At 38.7% G+C, this 24,846-nt stretch overlaps 1 protein-coding gene across 4 annotated transcripts in view; it reads right to left on the reverse strand.

Annotated features, from left to right (window-relative positions):
- The window catches only part of ANKS1B (ankyrin repeat and sterile alpha motif domain containing 1B), a gene marked incomplete at both ends in the record, with an annotated part of 473,260 nt that overhangs the window by 403,953 nt on the left and 44,461 nt on the right, over window positions 1–24,846 (reverse strand). For all 4 annotated transcript variants that reach the window (XM_082013919.1, XM_082013918.1, XM_082013917.1 and 1 more), the window contains 2 exons: window positions 7,071–7,227; window positions 11,388–11,468. In XM_082013919.1, coding sequence (XP_081870045.1) covers window positions 7,071–7,227; window positions 11,388–11,468 — 238 coding nt within the window. The remainder of the gene's footprint in view (window positions 1–7,070; window positions 7,228–11,387; window positions 11,469–24,846) is intronic.

Raw genomic sequence — 24,846 nt, forward strand, 5'->3', positions numbered from 1 at the left:
TTACAGATCTTTCCAAAGAATGCTCAACTCCTTTATTATCTAAGCATTTTGATGATGAGCCTGAAAATGGAGACTTCCTAAATCACCGAGCCATTTCTTTGTCACGTAATCCCAATGTCAAGCAACTGAACAAGACCTTTTTTTATGAAAAGCTTTGTGCTATTGCCTCAGTTATGAAAGAATAATTTAAGTTAAAGAAGGATGGAGCAATGGGAGAGTTTGAAAAAGTCTATCTACGCCTCAATATACTCAAGAATAATCAACTAGAGAAAAAAAAGGTACCAAAAAAAAAAAAAGCTTTAATGATTAAAGACTTAAATAGAGGGAAAAATAGAGAAACCATATATCCAGGACAGAGAAAGGAATGATCTCAGAATGTTCTTACTTCATCTATTAAAACAGGAAGGCAGTTTCCTGAGAAGTTCCACCAATATAAGTTAATCGTTCTGAAAAAAATAAGGAAGTTTGCCTGATTGATTCCACAAGTAGCAAGTCACTGTATTTAATTACAGTGGGAATTAAAGTGCTTTCCTGGATGTCTAGGTCAAAGACTGAACAATGTTACAACAGAAACACAGCCAAGAATGAGGAGAGCTCTTGGGAACAACATTGTGACTTTATTGTCCATTCTTTTTGATGAAGGAAATGGGTTTTTACACAGTGCACAGATTTTTACAGTTTATGTGGAAAAATAACTAATGACATCCTTCTTCTTATGACATGTCATCAATGAACTTGTCTAATTTCAAAGTCATAAAAGAAATAAAAAGCCCATAAATTTCCTTATCAAGTATTCTCTTAAACACAAAGCCAAGCATCAGGATTCAGGCAACCCTAATATTTCCAGATATATTTTCAAAACTAATTTAAAAATCAAAACATTTAAGACAAGACTAAATATTTTCTTTTGTTCTGCTACAACTGTAAATTGTACATAGATGCAAAATTATTCACAACTTTGCTTACATTCAAGAATTAGAAATCTGAGAGTTCATACCTATTAAGTATTTAAAAGAAAGTTCTCTATATTGTATCACTGGATGTGTTTCTCTAACTTTGTTGGGTTTTTTTTAAGACCTACCATTCCTGATTGAATTTTTTCTTTCATGAGGTCTTGTCCTGCCACAAAATAATATTCTAGCTATGCCTAAAGCTGTCTGCCAAAAGTCTAGGAGTATTTTTTGACAGGCAGACCCCTGATGATTTTTAATACAGAAATGAGAAAGTCTAACTGTAATTTTGAAAAAGGACTACATTTGCACAAGTGTTGCCAAGAAACATTAACGAGACCAAATAAATACAAAAAAGCATTTGGGGAGATATGATCTTTTTCAGTGGAATCTGAATGAAATTCTGAACATGGCTCCATTGGGTATCAAATGCTACCCATTGTAGTATGAATGCTGAAATTATGTAGTGAATAATACTAATTATAATTAGTATTAGTATGTAGTCAATAATACAGAGAATTTGGCTACGTGCAGAATCTGAACACAAGTTTAGTGCATGGGCAATTGCCAATAAAAGCAAGTCAAGTAATCAGTCAAGTCAGACGTTTTAGTTTATTCAATCTGTTTTAAGCGATACAAGTAGTTTACAATTACTTGCAACAGAAATGTAATAAAACTAAAAGTATTTTACTTAAACTAAAAATATTGGTTGTAAGAGGAGAAATACTGATAAATAACATAGTTGGGCATTTCCTTCTCCCTGTAACACTACTGTTTCTTTATGTTTCTCTTTAAATCTACAACAAGTTGATACTGAGGTACTGAAATTCTTTATTGCATGCTACCCTGTTCCATTGCTATTTTTTCCTTCCTAGTGTAGTTTAAGGCTCTGTATTCTTATCTCTAATGAACACTGCAGTAACAAGTAGTGTTCCTCAAGGGTCTGTACTAGGACCAATACTATTTAGTATTATCATCAATGACATAGACAGTGGGATTGAGTGCACCCTCAGCGAGTTTGTGAATGCCACCAAACTGAGTAGTGCAGTTGATATGCTAGAGGGAAGGGATGACATCCAGAAGGACCTTAACAGGCTTGAGAAATGGGCCCATGTGAACCTCATGAAGTTCAACAAGGCCAAGTGCAAAGTACTGCACCTGGGTCAGGGCAATCCCCAATATCAGTACAGACTCAGTAATGAAGCGATTAGGGCATCCCTGCAGGAAAGGACTTGAGGGTACTGGTGGGTGAAAAATTAGACATGAGTTGGCAATGTGTGCTTGCAGCCCAGAAAGCCAATGCTATCCTGGGATGCATAAAAAGAATTATGGCCAGCAGGTTGAGGGAGGTGATTCTGCCCCTCTACTCTGCTCTGGTGAGACCCCACCTGGAGTCCTGCATCCAGCTCTGGAGCCCTCAGCACAGGAAAGACATAGACCTGTTAGAATGGGTCCACAGGAGGGCCACAAAAATCATCAGAGACTGGGAGTACCTCTCCTGTGAAGAAAGACTGAGAAACTTGGATTTGTTCAGCCTGGGGAAAAGAAGGCTCTGGGAAGATCCTATTGCAGCCTTTAAATATATAAAGAGGGCTTGTAAAAAAGATGGACAGAGAATTTTACCAGGGCCTATAGTGACAGGACAAGGGGCAATGGCTTTAAACTGAAAGAGGGTAGAGTTAGATTGGATATAAGGAAGACATTTTTTATGATGATAGTAGTGAGACTCTGGAACAGGTTGCCCAGAGAAACTGTGGATGCCCCATCATTGGAAGTGTTCAAGGTCAGGTTGGACAGGACTTTGAGCAACCTGGTCTAGTGAAAGATGTCCCTGTCTATGGCAGGGGGGTTGGACTAGATGATCTTTGAAGGTCCCTTCCGACCCAAACCATCCTATGATTCTATGAACCTGTTCTAATGAATATTTTTACCGTATAAGAACAATATTATGGCAGATAAAGATGCCATTGTCCCATAAATTAGAGAATACTTAGATTTAGACAGTAATATTTTTTCAAAAAGACAATTTTTGTAAAAGTTATTGGGAAAAATTCTACTGCAAATTACCTAGTTTGAATCAAAATCAAATCTACTGACTTCTCATTGAAATTCACCTTTACTTACATGGAAAAAAAATTTAAAAGTAATTCTGTAATTGGGTTGACTACTTTGAATAAATGTTTTCTTCACATTTATTGCTGCAATCAGCTCAAATCAAAAAGATTGCTTCTGCACATTTTTTTCTTCTAATAAGAGTCTAATAAGAGTTGCAAGGCAAATTCTGAAATTCATTATCATCGTCTCTGATTTAAGGGGAGGGTGGGAACATCAAATGCAGAACATTAAAATTATGGTTTTTGCAGGCTACTTTGTACTCCTAGAAGTCCCTGAGGTGTCACTGAGAGAAGTATATAATGTCTGTGCTTCATTTTGATGATTTGGGGGAGTAAATATGTTAGATGTTAGGCATTTACATATTAGGAATGCATCCTGAACTCTTTTCCTTCACATTTCAGAAGTGTCAAATGGAATTAAGGAAATGTGAGTGTTTTTTATGACAATTACAATTCGATGCACAGACAAATTCTATAGTACATTAAATACACAAATGTATGGAAAAACACATGCTATGTGCATAAAGAAAAACAAGCAGAATCACAAAATAGAAAACATCACCGAGAAATTTTAGAAGTGTTCACATTTTTTCCTGTAAATTTTTCACTATTCATATTTTGTATATATATTTATTAAAAATATATTTTGAACTCGACATTTATTCCTGATGTCATTCACCTTTTTTGAATGTGATTTCCTGTGTTAATACCAAACACTACATATTGACCTATATGTGGCTGTTATTTATTATTTATTTTTTCATAGATTAGGATTTCTTACCAATTTTATAATTTTATGATGAGAGTTGCTATAATAAATATTTGTGCTACCCAGATGTCCTTACATAAACAAACATGTAAGTAGTTTGGCTGTTAACAGCACACCTTTTTATTGTATTTGGTATTAATTTACTAACAAATCTTGATCTCATACTACCTACTTGATCTTCATTCAATTTATACTTTACATATTTTCAAGTCTTCATCAATGAAGTTTAAGCACTTACACGTTTTGTAATTTCACCATTTTTTTAAATTTTTTAAAACATAAATCATGTATGTCAGCTAAGACTCTTGTATTAAACAGTGATAGAATTATTCTTACATGTTAGGCTGTAACCATTTTCTGTGTGTAGAGTCGCCAGTCTACATTCCACCACACCCATAAAATAATTGTCATTTAATTGTTCACTTCTTTACTATTTTTTTCAGTTTTATGTAATGGGAACAGTAGGGGGCATTCAGAGCTTTAAATGCTGTGTATGGCTGGATATGATCCTATGATGCCAGTAAACTGCATTTTAAATGTGTAGAATGCAGTTCAATTAATTTCTATTATACCATATTAAATCCATTAATTCATGTAATATACATTTATGCATCATGAGCTTCTCATTTATTCTTTGTTGTGTTGTTTATTACTTTCACTTAAGTTTTTAGAAGAACTTCTTTTATCTAGAATTTTAACAAAATAGATGAAAAGCAAAGACGTATTACAAATAAGTTGCAACAATTTTTAAATAATGAACAAAATTATTTTCTTAAACTGAAAGCACATACATTTTTAATGTGAACCTTACCAAAAAAAACCCAGGAAAAATAGTCTGACTTGTGTATATTATTTGCTGTGGTGAAAAAGTGCAAGGAAAAATGGCTATCCTTCTCCCCAACTCTCAGAAGAAAAAACAAGGAAGAAAAATAGGCCAAGATTTCTTATAAGCTGTAGCTTCAGCTCCACAGATCTGAGAGAAGCTATGAGGAGCCACCTCATATAGAGCCTGTCAACAAATAAGCAAAAGCCTCAGAAACCTACAGACTCCTAAGAATGTACAATAGGTATTAGGGTGAGGATGCCACTCTGGTGTTATTTGAGGATATGTGGGTGGAGATGGCTGTATATCAACATGGCATTTCCATGATATGGATAATATTTGCCTGTGTAGAGTACTAATTAGCAGAGGAAAGTTGGTGCCAGCAAAGTGGTCCACCTACTAAAGCTGGCCATTGGCTAGAGTGGAACACCAGGGCATTTACAAAGTCAGAAGAACTGTGTGTGCAGGATTTGAACTTCAAGGTTTTATATGATGAAGATTCCCTTAAGAGACCTAAGGTCCAACATTTCTTGTGAGGGTTGTGCACGCATTTTCCATGAAAAAGATTTTGCATAAAATGCATAAACAGCAGGAGATCTGACAAGACGACCTTTTTGATTCAGTGGGGTATGGAATCAAATGTATCCCTGCTTATTTGCTCCAGTGATCAAACCAGAGAGACTAGATAGCACACCTAATCAAGCTCAAGAATATTTTAGAAGTTTGGATGTATGTGTGGTATTGGGAAGAAGTAGGTTTGAATTTACATTTCTCTTTCTGATCTTACTGAAATATATTTTTCACTATCCCTCTCTCTGAAGTTCCTGCACAGCTTCCAGTTTTCTGTCAGTAGAGTATAAGAAATCTCTTCAAGCAAATGGATAACATGCAATCAGAAAGTTGTTTTTTTATTTTGTTGCAGAAATAAAACTGAAAAAAAAGTTCTCCTTGACAAAAGGTAATCCTACAATTCAACTGGTTTTATCCTACATGCAACAGCTGATGAGAATGCAAAAATTTGAGAAACTCCTAATCTGCAACTGAAACCACAGAATGACAAGGTTTTTTTGTATTTTTTCTTGGATGAGTCAGAGTATTATAGGATTTCCCAGAAGACTGTCACATGGCAGTATTTTATTACTTTATTTTCCTACATTTCCTGCACTAATACTTGATATTCCTATCATAATTATATGGATTCCAATGGCTAAGTGTATAACCTCAAATACCAAATAGGTTATTCAAGGAATGGCATGTCACACAGGCTACATGTTTGCAATTTAGGTCTAACGTTTCTTATTTTCTCACAGTTTTCCATCTGGCCACACTAACATAGACACTGAGAGTGCAATTAATTTGTTAGATTGTACTTTGCCGTTTGAGGTGCTGTAGGGTACCCTACCTGGAGTCTATCAGCCACTCCACAAGGACATAGAAATTCTGGGCATCCTCTGTCATAGCTTCAGGCCCATACAGATGTCTCAGTTATTGCAGGGCTTTAGAAGGTACTGTATTTCTGTGTTTGGGCAAATGAATCCTGCCTTACTTTTGGTCACCTGAATAACCCTGTTGGCTCATGACTAGACCTCTATGGAATAAAACAGTGAATATATAGGCAATGTAGACACTAAAATTTGGATCGGAATCTGGAGCTGATTCCCACCTTTACATTCCAATAACTTCCTGATAACCCTGTCAAATTCAATAGCTTATGGTTACTGCTCATATTTCACAGTCTACTTCCAGTCCCCAAGCAGTTCATCTGATTATAGATGGTGTCAGGTTTTAATCGCCGCCTTTCTTTCTATTTCTAAATACTAACCCTACTAATGGACCATATAAGAATACACAGAATGAAAACAGGTGTGCCATATGTTTGACAACAGAATAAAATATACTTATCTTGCCCTTACCCACTGTAATACTCTCATCATTTTTTCCTGGTTGTTATGTGTCCTTTCTGCTGCACATGCATACATGCAGTCCATCTGGTTTGTCATTTATCTCTGCATATCAGTTCACTTAGAGTACACTCAAAATATCCCAAGAATATTAATTTTATCTCAGAGTTTTCCAGGAATTTGATATGTAATAAAGTAAAAAAGACACAGAGTTTATGCAAATTTACATCAATAAATATAAGATGCATAGAATATGTCTTCATACAATTTTTCAGAAACAAGTCAAAGGTTTTTTTCATACTTTCAAAATCTAATATCCTTTAGGTCAGTGCCCATCCAGAAGAAAGATATCTGGTATGCTTATATTGGAAGACTTCATCAGTCTTGGAGAAGGAATTATTGAAACAATGGAAAATAAATATCTTTTTTAAATTTGGCTATGAATTTGCCAGACCTAAAGAATATGTGCTACTCTTTTCTGATGATATACACAAATATTTTTTATCACTTCACCTGTTCATTCACTCTGGAGTGTGATGGCCCATGATGGATGAGAATCTTCACAATGTCTACATCTCCTCTCCAAGCAGCCAAATGAATAGGAAAATAACCTTTATTATCTGCCACATTAGTTGATGCTTCATACTGAAGTAATTTGAGAACTATATCCCTGGAAAATAGGAAGCAAATCTAAAAATTGACAGGAAACTTATTTCATTAAGCTTTTACACAAACATACATACTACCAAAATTTTTGCTCTGGATATCAGAAAAAAATCTGTATTTCAAGTGAAACAGCTACAAAAATGAAGACCAATCATTTCTAAGAATGAAATTGATAGTAAAACATAGGCAAAATGTCATTAATTGTAATGATTTTTACTTCTTATGAATACCCATCAGCAATATTAACATCAGTTCTCTGAATCTGCTTCTTTCAACAGGATCACCTGGCCATGGAATCATTTTTAGAATTTGCCAGTCCAGGCCACGTGCATCTCCTCAAGACAAACCTTCCAGACACTAAAGGCAGAGAAGTAGTCCTGTCCCCACCATTGCTGACTTCTGGAGGCAGGAAGACAAGAGGGTAGATTTATGGACATGGTTCTTGCAGTAAGGCTTAAAAGTAATAGAATTTCTTCTTCTTTAAGGCATTATCTCAAAAATGGAGGAAACAATTTAATGATGATCTAGTTAGATATATACTATCTTCTATGGAATAACTGCTTCTATTTTCATTTACCACATCCAGCTTCCTGAGAGCAGTGAAGAAAAAAGTGACTTTTATTATTTTAATTCTTATTATATTCTTTTCAGTATTTTCAGTGTGGGCTTATCATACATTAAACGAAAGATTAGTATGAGCTGGTATATTGCATCCCTGATTTTTAAGTCTCCTGTACTTACTTAACTTCAAAAGCTAAGCTTAAAAATCAACTGTGCGGTATTATCATTGGTTATCAAGCATGTCAGAAAGTAAATAAATCCTGTCTTATCTCTCCATTTGTCTTCTCATAGTTTGACACAGTCAGGCCTCATTAGTTATTATATTAATAGCATCTATGGTCCAATGTGGGCAGTTATACGCACATTTTTGCTGAATATAGAAACACTGTCTCTTATTGATTTGGCTCAAAAAATCAGGGGAGGGAGGTGGGGAGCGAGCTCAATGCAGCCTATATTATGACTGAAAATGAAGTCCTCCATTACAAATTAAGACAGAAGGTAAATCCCAAGGCAACTGTTCTCCCAACCTTTATGGAACCTTATTTAATTGCCTATTGAGAGAAAAATGTGGCAAGTAAGAGTGGATATATCCAGGTCAAAAAAAACTCTCAATCTATGTCTTCAATCTCAACGTCTTCAAATTAAATCACAGAGATACTGGAGTCGTCACATCTAAGCTTTGAGAGAAACTTTAAGCTCGATTTTGCTTACTCCTGACAAGGTCAAATAACATGAAAACAATTAAGAAAGAGCAGCTTTACTATAGAAAGCCTTTTGCTACACAGAAGATTCCAGAAAAGTGACTCCCGAGAGAAACTTTTTAGTACAAATAAGGTTTGAGAGACCTCTCATGTCATAATAGTTGGTCTTGTAGTAGACACTCTAACGAAGGCTAGATACACAGTGTAGCTGAAAGGGACAGAAGTCGAAGGAAACTAAAATTTAACTAAGTGGGAGAAAAACAGAAAAAAACCCCTCCACAACTGAAATCTATAGATAATGGACAGTAACTATTGGGAAGAGTATGTTGCAAGGTTCAAGCTACAAAATAGAACCTAGGTTTCCTCCATCCTTCAAAAGAATGCCCTGACACATCACACTTCTCTAAGGTGAGTCTTTTTTAGTGCTCTGTCAGAACTTTTTCACTTTGTACAAAAAAATTCGGAGGAGGAGACAGAGAGTCATTAGTGCAGTAACATTACTGGGCTAAGTAAAATTTCTTAGGGAGACTGAGATTAAAGTCCCTGCCCCAGATATGATTTAATTACTTCTATAAGGCAGAATAGTTTCAAAAGGAGAGAGAACTGTCCCAGAATAACCAAGGAGGAGGGAATTCATCACATACAATGATCAAGCAGGAACTTGCATGGGTGTACAACAAGTGTCCCAGCCACAAATTTTTGGCTGGGTCATTAAGTCTCATGTTCTCACTTTTCCTGTCTGAAGTTCATTCTAATGTAAAGTGTGAAAAATTAAAACCCCCAAAGTTTTCAAAAGACAAGAACTTCTCCGAAGTCGGAAGGCTTATGTGTCAAAAGATTGTACCCAATATTGATTTTTTAATATCAACTTTCAAATCTGAATCAGAGTGTAAAGCTATTTATTTGTTATTTGAGGTGACTAATGAAATTACAACCACCAGGTGTCTGTTCATTTCTCCTGCTGACAGTGCTACCATTGTAGCAGGATCAGTATGATGACTTCAATTGCAGGTCCCGAACCATTATGATTTATCATTATATACCTCATGATGTATTTCAGTTTACTTTAATACAACAAGCTATAAATGTGGTAACTGCTACTTACCCTGCTGTGAGGGTTCATAGCAGCCAGTGGCCATTATGATCTTTTCAAAACCAGCAGTCATATCTGCTGCTGTACATAAGTCCACCTCCTGAAGTTCTCTCTGACTTCAGCAGAAGTTTAGCCAACAAAGTGTGTGAAAACACTATTTGGCTTTTGTATGTCTTGGGATTTTATAGTCTATATTGCTAGGATTCACTTCAAATCTCTGGTAGATTCAGTGTTTATATAGCAATATTTTTACTTTGCTAGGTAACTATTGGTTTATAGTCAGTATTAAACATACTAGAACCAGTTTTCATCTATTTAAAACCAGCAATCTTTGCAAGCTAAAGCTTGGGCTTTCGTCAATCAAAAATGTGCAATGGCGCAAGAAGGAATCCATAAACTATAAACAAGAGAAATGTGACTTTCTCCCTTTTTAAAAAAAGCTGAGTTTAATAAACTATATTAAGGACTTACACCTAATTCCATGTAAGTAAAATATATTAATGGATGATTCTGAACCTTGCTACAGAACCAAAATTTTGGAAAATGTACAATATCCAGTTTAACAGTATTTTAACTTCATTCATTTATTCAGAAACAGAATATCCTCTATTCACCACAAGATTCATCTGGTCTAAAGAAAATATGCAGATCTCTAGAATGCAATTAAAGACACAATCTAAAGTTTTAATTTTTCCAAGGAAGACTTCAAAAATTGCAAAATTAGTTAACAAAATTATAATTATTATGGATTCATATGTTATCTTATGGACAGTCCAAAATCATATTAAAGTTAGTGCAAATCACTCTTAATTTCAGTTTGTTCCTTATCTCCCACAGAGAAATAACCCAAAGCCTCACGTCAAAATTTTCTTTAGTGAAAATCCAGACTGTTAACACCATCAGTTTACAAACAGGACAGATGGACTGCATTAAGTGGGGCAGCTCTTACCTTGGTTACAGTGGGGTCCGTCCCACTAGAACTAGAACCCACTCATTAAAATCTTTCTTTCTCATTCTGCCTTAATAACAACATGCACTTGGCAGCGTAATGCAATGAAGGTAGCAAGGGGCAACATGTAAGTAACAGCAACTACAACAGCAGTAACAGAGAACGAATTACAGGGTGTAATAACATAATATGGAACAAGTTTTCACTGTTGTTTACTGCCACTTTTATGCCTTAGAGAGTTCAGCTGCACTGGTACGCCCAGAGGGGATTTTGCAGGCTTTCCCCAAGCTTTTTGAGACGTGCGTGCAGTAACTTGGATGGACAGCAGGGAGGGAAAAGCTACAAGGTCCCGTACAAGGTAATACCTATTTTTTTCTGCTTTCAGGTGTATAACTACTAAATATTCTTACCATACTATTTTGACATTGATAATGATTAATCTATACTGTCCTTTTGTTTCACAATATTGCTTTCTTAAACATTCAATGCACTATACATGTGTACATAAACACACAAATATACTACAAAATTTTCTGTTGCAATTTTGCTTCAGCTAAAAAGCACTAGAGCCACCACTAGCAGTAACAATAATAAATTTAATGAAAATCAAGGAAGAATTTGGAAAAAACAGTATTGAATCAATAGCTTCTAAACTGCATTTCCCATTTGTCATTACTACATGCTGATATCAATGACAATGTCAAAAAATTCTTATATTAATATATCCTGTCAGAAATAAGATTATTTTATTAAGTCAAGGCTTGTCAATCTTCTGTGAAAATCTCAGTGATATGCCACAAATTTTTAAGTTAACGCAGTTAAATACCATGCTACGTAAAAACTAAACGTGAGGCACTTACTTGTGTCCATTTAAAGCTGCATGATGTAAGGCAGTATAACCTGAACTGTCTGTGCAATTTATATTTGGTCCTCGCCAGATGCTGCAAATAAAGCAGAATTGTGAAGTTAATTTTTCGGCTCAGCAAGTACAGAAATGTCAGAAATTTGATGTATAAATAATCTAAAGATCACTGCAACAAGTGTAGTTAAACTTTAGGAGAAAATTTATCTTGAAAAGAACTTAAAATAGCAAATGTCATGTTGATAGAAATATAATTTATTTATAAAAATAATTTTACACATTCATCTTTATAGCAGTCACGAACTTTATGTCGGGCAATCTCAAAGACTAATAACTATTCTGTCATTTCAATTAGAACAGTTCTCCCAATATTACTCTAGAAATTACACTGAGTTTATAATCTGATTTTGCACAACCTTTTTCACAAGTACATATTCTATTGACTTTAGGTCAGTTAGTCTAGATTGATACAAATGTAAGGTTAGTGAGAACCCATCATATCCTTTAAAGGTAGAGTAAATTTATTCTTCTTACTTGGGATATTTTAGCTCCCATTTTAACCAATTATTTTTTAAAATAAATTACATACACATAAACCAAAAGTTTAATAATTTTTTTTGTTATCTTTCTGTATTTTACAGCACTTATTTTATAGTCAGCTTCATTATATGTCCCATGTAACCAGTTCATGATCTACTATGGGCTGTTCACAAAACAGTAAAGAAGATTTTTTGTTTCAAAGTAGAAAAATGTGACTGCTAATATACCAAAAAAAAACCCCAACCCAAAAAACACCCCCACCCCTCAAATCCTGCAAATTGGATACCAGAGTGTCGTGGTTTAGCCCCAGCCGGCAACTAAGCACCACGCAGCCGCTCGCTCACTCCCCCTCCCGCAGTGGGACGGGGGAGAGAATTAGGAAAAACCTTGTGGGTTGAGATAAACACGGTTTAATAGGACAGAAAGAAAGAAGGAAACAACAATGATAATACCAACAAAGGAATGTACAAGAACAAGTGAGGCCCAATACAGAAATTGCTCACCACCCCGTGATCGACAGCCCGTCCCCGAGCAGCGATTTCCGCCCCCCCGGCCAACTCCAGTTTATGTACTGGGCATGACGTCGTATGGTAGGGAATATCTCTTTGGCCAGTCTGGGTCAGCTGTCCCGGCTGTGTCCCCTCCCAGCTCCCCGTGCACCCCCAGCCTGCTCACTGGCAGGCCAGCACAAGAAGCTGGACTGTCCTTGACGGCTCAGCAACAACCCAAAACATCAGCACATTATCAACAGTTCCTCATCCCAAATCCAAAACACAGTCTCACACTAGCTTCTGTGAGGAAAACCAGCTCTATCCTGGCTGAAACCAGGACAGTATCCACCCCTTATTCCATACCATTTACGTCATGCCCAGGTCCTATACTTTTCAATACATTCCAATTATTCATTATTACTCTTCCTGTCTTTTAATATATACACACAGATATCACTCTCTTAGTCCATGGGCCATCACTTTAAAATGTCTGTGTAGTTCATTCAGTCCATGACTCTGGGCTTCATCCATCATAGCAGTCTCTCAGGGCAGGGGAGATGGTATGTGGTGTTGGATTGTCATCTGGCACGGTCCATGTCCATGATCTGCAGGTCGAAGATGTCGATCTCGAGGGATTTGTTGGGCGCAAGCTGCTGAAGCCAGTTCTGGTTTCATCACTGCTGCACGTTGCTTGGTTTCAGTGAAGCTCATTCTTCATCAGTCTGGGTGATTCTTACTATAATACCATTGATATGGTAGATAGAATGTCATACTGAACAATTAACATAATACAATTCAAATCATTGACTGTTTTCACCCAAAATCAAGTCTCCTTGAGGTACACATCGGACTTCCCCATCCTTCCGCATTACCCACCAAGTGCACCCAGGTCCCTGGGCAAAGGCAATCCCACGAACGGGTTTGCCTTTTCCTAATGCAGGAGTAACCCAGACTGTCTTCCCCAGCATGTTTCTCACATGCACCACAGGGACTTTATCCCCTTCTACAGTACGTAGAAGTTTTGATTGGGCAGGGCCGGCTCTATTAGTAGATCCCCTAGTGTTGACTAACCAGGTGGCTTTGGCTAAATGTTTATCCCAATTTTTGAATGTCCCATCACCCATTGCTCTCAGTGTAGTCTTTAACAGTCCGTTGTATCGTTCAATTTTTCCGGAAGCTGGTGCATGATAGGGGATATGATACACCCACTCAATGCCGTGCTCTTTGGCCCAGGTGTCTATGAGGTTGTTTCGGAAATGAGTCCCATTGTCTGACTCAATTCTTTCGGGGGTGCCATGTCGCCATAAGACTTGCTTTTCAAGGCCCAGGATAGTGTTCCGGGCGGCGGCATGGGGCACAGGGTATGTTTCCAGCCATCCGGTGGTTGCTTCCACCATGGTAAGCACATAGCGCTTGCCTTGGCGAGTTTGTGGAAGTGTGATATAGTCAATCTGCCAGGCCTCCCCATATTTATATTTCAACCATCGTCCTTCATACCAGAGAGGCTTTAACCGCTTGGCTTGTTTGATCGCAGCACACGTTTCACATTCATGGATAACCTGTGCAATAGCATCCATGGTCAGGTCCACCCCTCGATCCCGAGCCCATCTATATGTTGCATCTCTTCCCTGATGGCCTGAGGTGTCATGGGCCCACCGAGCTATAAATAATTCACCCTTATGTTGCCAGTCCAGATCCACCTGAGCCACTTCAATCTTAGCAGCCTGATCCACCTGATGGTTGTTTTGATGTTCTTTGGTGGCCCGACTCTTGGGTGCGTGAGCATTTACGTGACGTACTTTTATGACGAGATTCTCTAGTCGGGCAGCAATATCTTGCCACAATTCAGCAGCCCAGATGGGCTTGCCTCTGCGTTGCCAGTTGCTCTGCTTCCATTGCTGCAGCCACCCCCATAGAGCATTTGCTACCATCCATGAGTCAGTATAAAGATAGAGTACTGGCCATTTTTCTCGTTCGGCAATATCTAAAGCCAGCTGGATGGCTTTCACCTCCGCAAACTGACTTGATTCACCTTGTCCTTCAGCCACTTCTGCAACTTGTCGTATAGGGCTCCATACAGCAGCTTTCCACCTTCGATGTTTGCCTACAATACGACAGGACCCATCAGTAAACAGGGCATATTGCCTTTCGTTCTCTGGCAGTTCATTATATGGTGGAGCCTCTTCAGCACGCGCCACCTCCTCTTCCGGTGATATTCCAAAATCTTTGCCTTCTGGCCAGTCCATGATCACTTCCAAGATTCCCGGGCGATTAAGATTTCCTATTCGAGCCCGCTGTGTAATAAGCGCGACCCACTTACTCCACGTAGCATCAGTCGCATGATGTGTAGAGGGGACCCTCCCTTTGAACATCCAGCCCAGCACCGGCAGTCGGGGTGCCAGGAGGAGCTGTGCTTCAGTACCAACCACTTCTGAGGCAGCTCGAACTCCTTCGTATGCCGCCAATATCTCCTTTTCAGTTGGAGTATAGCGGGACTCAGATCCCCTATATCCTCGACTCCAAAACCCTAGAGGTCGACCTCGAGTCTCTCCTGGTGCCTTCTGCCAGAGACTCCAGGTAGGGCCATTCTCCCCGGCTGCCGTGTAGAGCACATTTTTAACATCTTGTCCTGCCCGGACTGGCCCGAGGGCTACGGCATGAACTATCTCCTGTTTGATTTGTTCGAAGGCTTGTCGTTGCTCAGGGCCCCATTTAAAATCGTTCTTCTTCCGGGTCACTTGATAAAGAGGGCTTACAATCAGACTGTAATTTGGAATATGCATTCTCCAGAAACCCACAACACCCAAAAATGCTTGTGTTTCTTTTTTGCTAGTTGGTGGAGACATAGCTGTTATTTTGTTGATCACATCCGTTGGGATCTGTCGATGTCCATCTTGCCATTTTATTCCTAAAAACTGGATCTCTTGTGCAGGTCCCTTGACTTTACTTTGTTTTATAGCAAAACCAGCTTTCAGAAGGACTTGAATTATTTTCTTCCCTTTCTCGAAAACTTCTTCTGCTGTGTTGCCCCATACGATGATGTCATCAATGTATTGCAGATGCTCTGGAGCTTCACCCTGTTCCAGTGCAGTTTGTATCAGCCCATGGCAAATGGTAGGGCTGTGTTTCCACCCCTGGGGAAGTCGATTCCAGGTGTATTGGACACCTCTCCAAGTGAAAGCAAACTGTGGCCTGCACTCTGCCGCCAAAGGGATCGAGAAAAACGCGTTAGCAATATCAATGGTGGCGTACCACTTGGCTGCCTTTGACTCCAGTTCATATTGAAGTTCTAGCATGTCCGGCACAGCAGCGCTCAGTGGCGGCGTGACTTCATTCAGGCCACGATAGTCTACTGTCAGTCTCCACTCTCCATTAGACTTTCGCACTGGCCATATGGGGCTGTTAAAGGGTGAGCGAGTCTTGCTGATCACTCCTTGGCTCTCCAGCCGACGAATCAGCTCATGGATGGGGATCAGGGAGTCTCTGTTGGTGCGATATTGCCGCCGGTGCACTGTTGTGGTAGCGATCGGCACCTGTTGTTCTTTGACCCTGAGCAACCCCACCACAGAAGGATCCTCTGAGAGACCAGGCAAGGTGGACAGCTGTTTAATTTCTTCCGTCTCCAAGGCAGCTATACCAAAAGCCCAACGGTACCCTTTTGGGTCCTTGAAATACCCTCTGCTGAGGTAGTCTATGCCCAGGATGCACGGAGCCTCCGGGCCAGTCACAATGGGGTGCTTCTGCCACTCATTCCCAGTTAGGCTCACTTCGGCCTCCAGCACAGTCAGCTGTTGGGATCCCCCTGTCACTCCGGAAATACAGATGGGTTCTGCCCCTATATGGCTTGATGGCATCAGGGTACATTGTGCACCGGTGTCCACTAAAGCCTTATATTCCTGTGGGTCTGATGTGCCAGGCCATCTAATCCACACAGTCCAATAAACTCGGTTGTCCCTCTCCTCTGCCTGGCTGGAGGCAGGGCCCCTCTAATCCTGCTCATAGTACTCGTTACCCACTTCTTGTAAATAGGAATCAGAAGTCCCTTCAAGAGGATCAGAGGTGAGATCAGCTCTTCTATTCTTTCTGGGAAGCTGCCCACTGGAAAGTGGAGCGACGATTTTCCTCGAGGAACCTGAACCCCCTTTTGTAATTGTTTTTCCTTGCAGCTCGCGTACTCGTGCTTCTAGGGTCGAGGTAGGTTTTCCATCCCACCTCCTCATGTCCTCTCCGTAGTCACGCAATTGAAACCACAGGGTGGCTCGTGGTGTGTATCCTCTATATCTTCTCTCTTGAACAGAAGAGCGCTTACTCCTAATGGCTGAGACACTGGTCCGTATGGGTGGAGGGTAGGGCATATCCTCTTTGAATTGCCGGAACTCTCTATAGCAGAGACGCAGGCCCGTAGGGAGGAAGAGAGACTTTCTTCGTATTGCCGGAGTTGGCCAGCCAATTCATCCACCGTTGGTCTCTCTCCGTCCTTCCAGGCCATTACTGCTAATGAGTTGGCATATGATGATGGTGCACTCCGTACAAACTTCCGCCACATAGGTTGCGTGCAATTGACTTCATCTGGATCTTTGGAGGATTGTCCATTGTCCAAGTCACCATAAATCACTTCCAGCACCGCTAGCTCCCTCAGGTACTGGATACCTTTCTCCATGGTGGTCCACTTGCCTGGGTGACATAGAACATCTTCCTTGAAGGGATACCTTTCCTTCACACCCGACAGGAGTCGTCTCCAGAGGCTGAGGACTTGTGCACCTTTTCCAATTGCTTTGTCAATGCCCCCTTCCCTAGAAAGGGATCCCAGCTGCTTGGCTTCCCTACCCTCTAATTCCAGGCTACTGGCCCCATTATCCCAGCATCGGAGCAGCCAGGTGACAATGTGCTCACCTGGACGACGGCTGAAATCCTTTCGCATATCTCGCAATTCACTCAGGGATAGAGATCGGGTAGTTACCGTCTCTTTTATAAGTTCTTCCTCTTCCTCCTCTTCAAGTGATGACTCGCTCTCTTCCCTCTTCCGTGCTTGTGATGGCCCTGCTTCAGAGCACTCTGCCTCCTCACTCTCTTCCTCTGGCTCCTTCTTAGCAGAATCTTCCTCCTCCCTTACTAAACGAGCTGACTTCCGCTTCCAAGATTTCTTCTTTTGTATAGGGGCAACTGATACCGGGATGGGCTGGTTCTCTGGTTCAGCTGCAACAGTCTGAGTAGCTACAGTGCCCACCGTGGGAGTTGGAGTAGTGACAGTGCCTGCTACAGACGTTGGAGTAGTCACAGTGCCTGCCACATTGCCATCAGACCCAGAGAGCCTCTCTCCCCTTTGCACAGTGTTAAATAGGGTTCGGTAGGCATGGGCCAGGCCCCAGCACATTGCAATGATTTGTGTCTCCTTGGAGCTGCCAGGCTGACAGCATACTTCTTCCAGATATTCTGCTAGTTTATCAGGATTCTGCACTTGTTCGGGAGTGAAGCTCCAAAACACCGGAGGTGCCCACCTCCCCAGGCATTTGCCCATGCTGTTCCACACGCCCTGCCATTCATAACTATCCAGCCTTGGGGCAGATCTCCGGGTGATATTCTTAAATTGCTTGCCAACCTTAGACAAAACCGAAACAATGTTCCCCAGAAGTAGCAATAGAGGTATTTTAACCAGCCAAGGGTGTTCAAAATACTGAAAAATTATTGTGATGAAGGAGGAAATGTTATGATAGAGGGTAGCAAAGGTACCACTCTGCATTTCCTCCATAAAAAACCTTTCAGAGGCAGAAGTATAATTGCTAATCGTCTCCACAAAACTGTAGCCAAAATACAGTAACGGCTTTAGTACAGAGCTCAGATGATACCACATTAAGCTCAAGGTCAGTGTTCTAAAAACAAAACTCACAGGCGAGACATTACTAATCATTGCAGAGTGCAGCAGCCCGCAGAAACCAACACCGATCCTTAACATGTACAGCAAAGACGAGAGCATGATGCAAATCAAATAAACTGATATTGTGACCTGCAACAGTTATTATCTCAAGCCTCGGGCCCCACGTTGGGCGCCAAAAAGGACTGTCGTGGTTTAGCCCCAGCCGGCAACTAAGCACCACGCAGCCGCTCGCTCACTCCCCCTCCCGCAGTGGGACGGGGGAGAGAATTAGGAAAAACCTTGTGGGTTGAGATAAACACGGTTTAATAGGACAGAAAGAAAGAAGGGAACAACAATGATAATACCAACAAAGGAATGTACAAGAACAAGTGAGGCCCAATACAGAAATTGCTCACCACCCAGTGATCGACAGCCCGTCCCCGAGCAGCGATTTCCGCCCCCCGGCCAACTCCAGTTTATGTACTGGGCATGACGTCGGATGGTAGGGAATATCTCTTTGGCCAGTCTGGGTCAGCTGTCCCGGCTGTGTCCCCTCCCAGCTCCCCGTGCACCCCCAGCCTGCTCGCTGGCAGGCCAGCACAAGAAGCTGGACTGTCCTTGACGGCTCAGCAGCAACCCAAAACATCAGCACATTATCAACAGTTCCTCGTCCCAAATCCAAAACACAGTCTCACACTAGCTTCTGTGAGGAAAACCAGCTCTATCCTGGCTGAAACCAGGACACAGAGGCATATTGAATACCAGCAGGTTATATTCTGACTGCATTTGAATCTCACTATCCTTTGTGGAAGCACTTTTTGTATCCTGTATTACACAGTCATTGACAAGCCATATTTTCCCTTCACTTCATACCTTAGAATCAAGTGTTGCAGTTTAAAGAAAATAATCTGAAGCTAATAGGTAAAAAGAGGTTTTCATATTGACATTTTTCATGATCTACATCAATAAAATGACATGTTATGCTTAACATATGCTTTTTAAGAATTCTTTACTACTGAATCTGTATTTTATTACCTATGGAATACTGGTATTGCAGACTGGTCTCTTTTTCATTGTGTGTGTTTGCATGAGTAATTAGCTCATAAATTTAAGCAGTTGTTTTCCCATAATTAATACGGCATGCATACAGCATTATTTGTGTGATACATTGTCTTCTGCAGTGAGCGTTATTCTACATAGTGCTGGGTACCTCACCTCTCCCTGTGATTGAATTTCTTGGAAGAACAGTACTGAAATATTTCCTTGGGTGCAAAGAAGCAAAAAATGAAGTAATTTTTTTTTAATCTGCTCAGAATTCTACAGATGTTCTTTTCTACAGAAGGCAACTTCAGCTATGAAAGTCACTCTAACTTTTCCAATTAAAAGAAATTATTTTAACTTCATGAAGTAGTAAAAACTGAATCATCTTCCATACTACACAGATGTTGTTGATATGACAAAGACAGGCTCTCATCTATTGGAAGGAAAGAAGTCCTTATCTACCGATACTCTATAACCTCTTTTATACTTTTGCATAATACCTTATTTTCTTATTGATTGGACTCTACTTTCTTCCTTTGATTTTTACCAGCTTATAGGAGAATGAAGCAGAAAATTGAAACTGGTATAAAAAGTAATATTTTAAATATTGAAATAAATAGATAAACAACCAGAATATTAATTTACTTGGGTTTGCTTGCTCACTTGCTTTGGTTTACAGTTATTAGGATTTGCCTGTTCTTTGTTTTTCAAAATTCAAGGGATCCATGAGTTCATATATTACTCATGGTGCATTAAGACCTTAAAAAAAAAAAAAAAGCAACCAAAACCTAGTTCTTAGGAAATATTTTTCAACTGAAGCAGTACTGATTTTTTTTTTTAAAGAAAATTTATTAATGATTTTGTAAATACACCTATGTGAAGCTCCTCAGGACACTCAGATTGAGAGACAAAGGACAAAGGAGAATGTGTAAATCCTGATGACTCAGAGAGATAAGACAGGATGGACAGACTAATCACTCTCAGCTCCCAAACGGTACAGAAAGATATGCTCAAAATCAGAACTTGGTTATCAAACTAAAGAACACAGAAGACATGAGCAGGACTTGGCTGCAGGTATCTTTTTTCCCATGGGCCAGTGCAGAAGTACCCCCCTAGGAGGTCTTGCATTGCTTCAGTATTGCAACATTACAAAATGAGTGCAGATTCAGTATATACACTGGATATTTATGATTTAATAACTGACAATCAAATTCAAATTGGACAGTTTGTGAATAAAAATTCTGACACCCTAAAACTCCCAGTTGTGGTGAACAGTTCATCAAAAGCTCTTCCCTTGTAACCAGAATACAGCCGGGCAAAAGTCTAGTGGTGTGTTAGCTCCAGAAAAAGCATCTGACTTCAAAGTAGGCTGGAGAAACAGAAAAAGCCTAAAGAGCCCTTCTTTGGCATCAGAAGCACATACAATATATGAGGAATTATCAAATATATTGATTTATCTGTGTATGAAAACACTTCAATTGTTATTCTGGAAGCAACACTAAGGAGAACCTGGAACAAAACAAATTACCATTCAACCTCCAGAAAAGAATATCTCTTGACAAGATTAGCAGCTCTTTAGCTTACCGTCAATATTGAATGTTCTCAACACATGTTTCTCCTAATTCTTTGATGCAGTCAATAATTAAGCATCTTAATTTTACATGCATCAGTAAGTTAGGATTTCTTTTTCCTACGTACATCAGTAAATTAGGAAAATCTTTCTATCACTTAATGAATATTAAGAAAGTAATTGAATCGACTTTTTGTGCAAAAAAATCAGTTTTCAGTCAATGATGAAATATAACCGTGAATTAAAGCGTGGTCATCAATTAGTTTCTTCCGTTATAACTTGCCAAAGGAGGCACAAAGAAAATGAAGTCTGTTGTTCTACTTACACTATGGCCAAAAGCAGAAAGACCTTCTTACTACAGTTTGCTCTCACTGTGAACAAAGAATACTGACCTTTTGAACTGATGTCAAATATTAATTCAAAATACTCTTTACTTGGTAAGAAAAGTAACATTTTTTCTTTTTTATGAGCTGAAGATAATTACATATAAAGGGTATAATTTCAAAAGTGATATGAAAATGACAGACTAAAGAAAAAGATGGTTAGTTGATTGATTTGTTATTTTGCTGTGCTTTTTGCCATATGCAAAAAAATAATTGTGAAGTGGCTGTTGCTATACACAAAAGCAAGGAAATCAGATGTTAATTCAGCTAGTCTTCATCAGACAAGCACACTCACTATCAACAGTACAAGAACCGTGCATACATGCACAGAATGTCCATCACAATTTTAAAACTGTTTACATCATATTTCCTATATTTCCAGTCTCCAAGTCTACATATACTTGCATTATATTATTATTATTGTATTATTATTATTATTTCATTGTTACTTCATTATCCATGCACTAATATTTATGGTCTTTATATGTTAGTTTCACCAAGGTGAAAGTATTTTGGTGAAACAATGATAAAAGTTTTTAAAAGCCTGATGACATCAGTGTCTGTCTGCCCATTGGCTTCACTTAAACCTTATCTGACAACTGACTGGTAATTCTCTTTGGAATTTATTTCTTCTCTGAAATGAAGCAGCAAAGAATAGGATGACACTGTCTGGATGGAATCAGTTCCTCCAGAGGAGAGGGACAGAGCATGGTGTTCATGCCTGCGTATTTTAGGGTCTAAACTCTACTACTCTAGATGCTGAGAGAGACTTAGCACATGCCTAGTCCTCATCCCTCCCAGATCTCCTGGCTCTTCAGGACTATGAAAGTAGTGAACCATGTCTTGCCAAGTCAGTTTTAATAGTGGGAAATCCTAAGCTTCATCCTGTTCCCATTGATGTCAGTGGCAAACACCAGCCAGCTCAGATAAATCTAGTTTCCTTATTGTTCCTGTGTTCCATAGAATAAATACATATTACAGGAATTTGTGTTGTTCTGAGCCTAATCCTTCCAAAATGTCCATGTTTATTGTTGTGAATCTGAGAGAAACACATTGCCTAAAGTTATTAGAGCACATAGCCAGGCTCCTATATTCATTAGTGTTCTGCCTACATTCATATACATTTCCAGTCATGTAAACTGAGCATACACAAAATATATGGACAATTTTACACAGCATTTTTTGAAAATGCAAACTTCTACACAGTAATATGTATCACCAGTTATTCTGACACAAAATAATAATTTTACTTATTGTGAACAGCAGCAAAATAGCTCCCATTCTCTATTTTATGCATAAATAAATCAAACTGACAACAATGTTGCTCTAACCTATATAAATTAAATAATGTTACTTATCAAATATAAAAGTGTTTCATTTTAGTAAATGTGATTATTTTTTTTCTTGCTACAGATTCATCTTTGATGGAATCCAGTGTTATGTAAGATATATTATCCCGTAAAAAGAATGTATGTCTTTTTCATGTATGGTTTTACCTATTATTTACACTGCTTTGCTGAATTTGAGATACATTTTCAAATTACTTCAAGGAAAGTAAAGTTAAATATTTGCCTTTGACAGTGGGAAAAAAACCTTTTAGAAAGTCACATTTTAAAGCATAATAAAAAAATAATAAATAACAATAAGGAACTCAAAAGTTGTACAGGGAAAAACAACAAAACAATGCATTTTAGGATTCTTTTTTAGCAAGTACAGCTATAGGTCTTTAAATTACAAAAGTAGATGATGTCTTGAGTAAGGCTATCTTAGATCATAGAACCATAGAATCATAGAATAGTTTGTGTTGGAAGGGACTTTTAAAGGTCATCTAGTCCAACTTCCCTGCAATGAGCAGGGACATCTTCAACTAGATCTTCTTTTCAGTATTAAAAACAGCTGTTGCATGTAGCAACTGAGAGTTAAAAATTCAAAATGAAAATAATTTAAAAATTATTACTATTTTTAATTTTTTAACAAAATTTTAAAAGGAGGAGGGCAGAGGGATTATCAACCCAATTCATACTGACTGTATTTTTAAAGCTTATTGTATACATAATACCAATTGCTTATTTAAGTGCTTTTGTTGTATCAGTGTGAATTGTGACTCAAAACATTTCATTTTTGAAAGTGTGGAATGTGCTTATCTCATTTTGAGTCCTGCTGTTTAGTTCTCTCAATATAAGTAATACAACAAAATTTATGGTTAACTCATTAATGGGATTAAGTATGTTATTCAAGTACAGGCTCTAAAGGAGCTTATTCCACTTATTTTCTTTAACCTTGATCTGTTTACAGTCTTGGCCATAAATAGTGCAAAGCTGGGATGCTTCACCAAACTTAGATTTTATTTCCATACCGCTTCTGTTCAATTGGTAAGTGATTTCTATTTAATAAGAAATATTGAATATAATAAATATTATGAGTTTGATTTTTTACTAAACAACATTTACTTATTCCTACACTTAGAGTGGTTCCTGTACAAGTAGGTCTCAATCCTACACAGTGGTCTGATAATGAGATAAAGTTATGTATAATAAACTACTTCCTCCTTCAATAGCTTATGCAAAATTTTATCTATCTTATTGAGAAAAGTGATCAAAACAAAGAAGATGAGAAACCATAGGTCATTCTTCCTCTTCATAGGTGTATGATCAATTTAATCCAACAAATTTTATTTTGGCAAAAGGCCAGGGCTTCACAAAATCATTACCTGTACAAGAGCTACAAGAATGGCCTATATTCCATAAGTTTAAGATTTATCATGATAACATGAAATTATTACTCGAATGGAGTACAGATAATAATTAAAGGTAAATCCAGCCTCCACCTTTCTTTGGCAATGAAGATGTCCACAGGTGAAGGAAATTCTCTTGCGCAGCATATGTCTAAGATACAAAGATTCTGCTGATATCTTATGCACTTCAACATGGAAACTTGAACAAGTTGGGATACGCTAAGAAAGGAGCACAGAGAGATTCCTCATTAGGGAGATACAGTAGACATTCACAAAAAATACTACTGGGATGCTGCCAGGGTGTCTATCTGTGATTCTATGCCTCTCTGAAAGTCAGAAAAGGGTTTCTTCCTCCCAGCTGTTGTAGAATCCTGCAGTATACATATAACCCCTTTTGAACGTTAACTGGGAACAGAAATGGGAAGACATATTAGAAAAAAAAGAGTAATTCACTCCTAATCTCACCTGTGTAAGGCATAAGCATCAATAGCTACCTAATAACGCTCATCTTCACAGAGCATTCCTGCTGTATCTGTTGTGATTGAATTCAGAATCAAGTTTTTTCTTTTGAAAACCTGTCTAAGAAATGGTATGTGCAGTAATAGCAATATGCGTAAAGATGGGTATCAAGTGGTACAAAAAGAGAAAAATTCGTAAACTCACAACATTGTGAATTTAGTTATTTTCATCTTCTATGGATCATGCTTCCTTCCTCCATCAAAAGCTACAACAACGGTTGCATAGAAAAAGATCTTCTTCCAAATACACAAACCACAGGATCAGCACTTAAAGTGATAACACAAGCATGGAAGTTAAAAAGGTAATTTTAAAAAGCATGTAGAAC

The sequence above is a fragment of the Phaethon aethereus genome, assembly GCF_964289735.1.
Source record: "Phaethon aethereus genome assembly, chromosome: 1".
NCBI classification, from domain to species: domain Eukaryota; kingdom Metazoa; phylum Chordata; class Aves; order Phaethontiformes; family Phaethontidae; genus Phaethon; species Phaethon aethereus.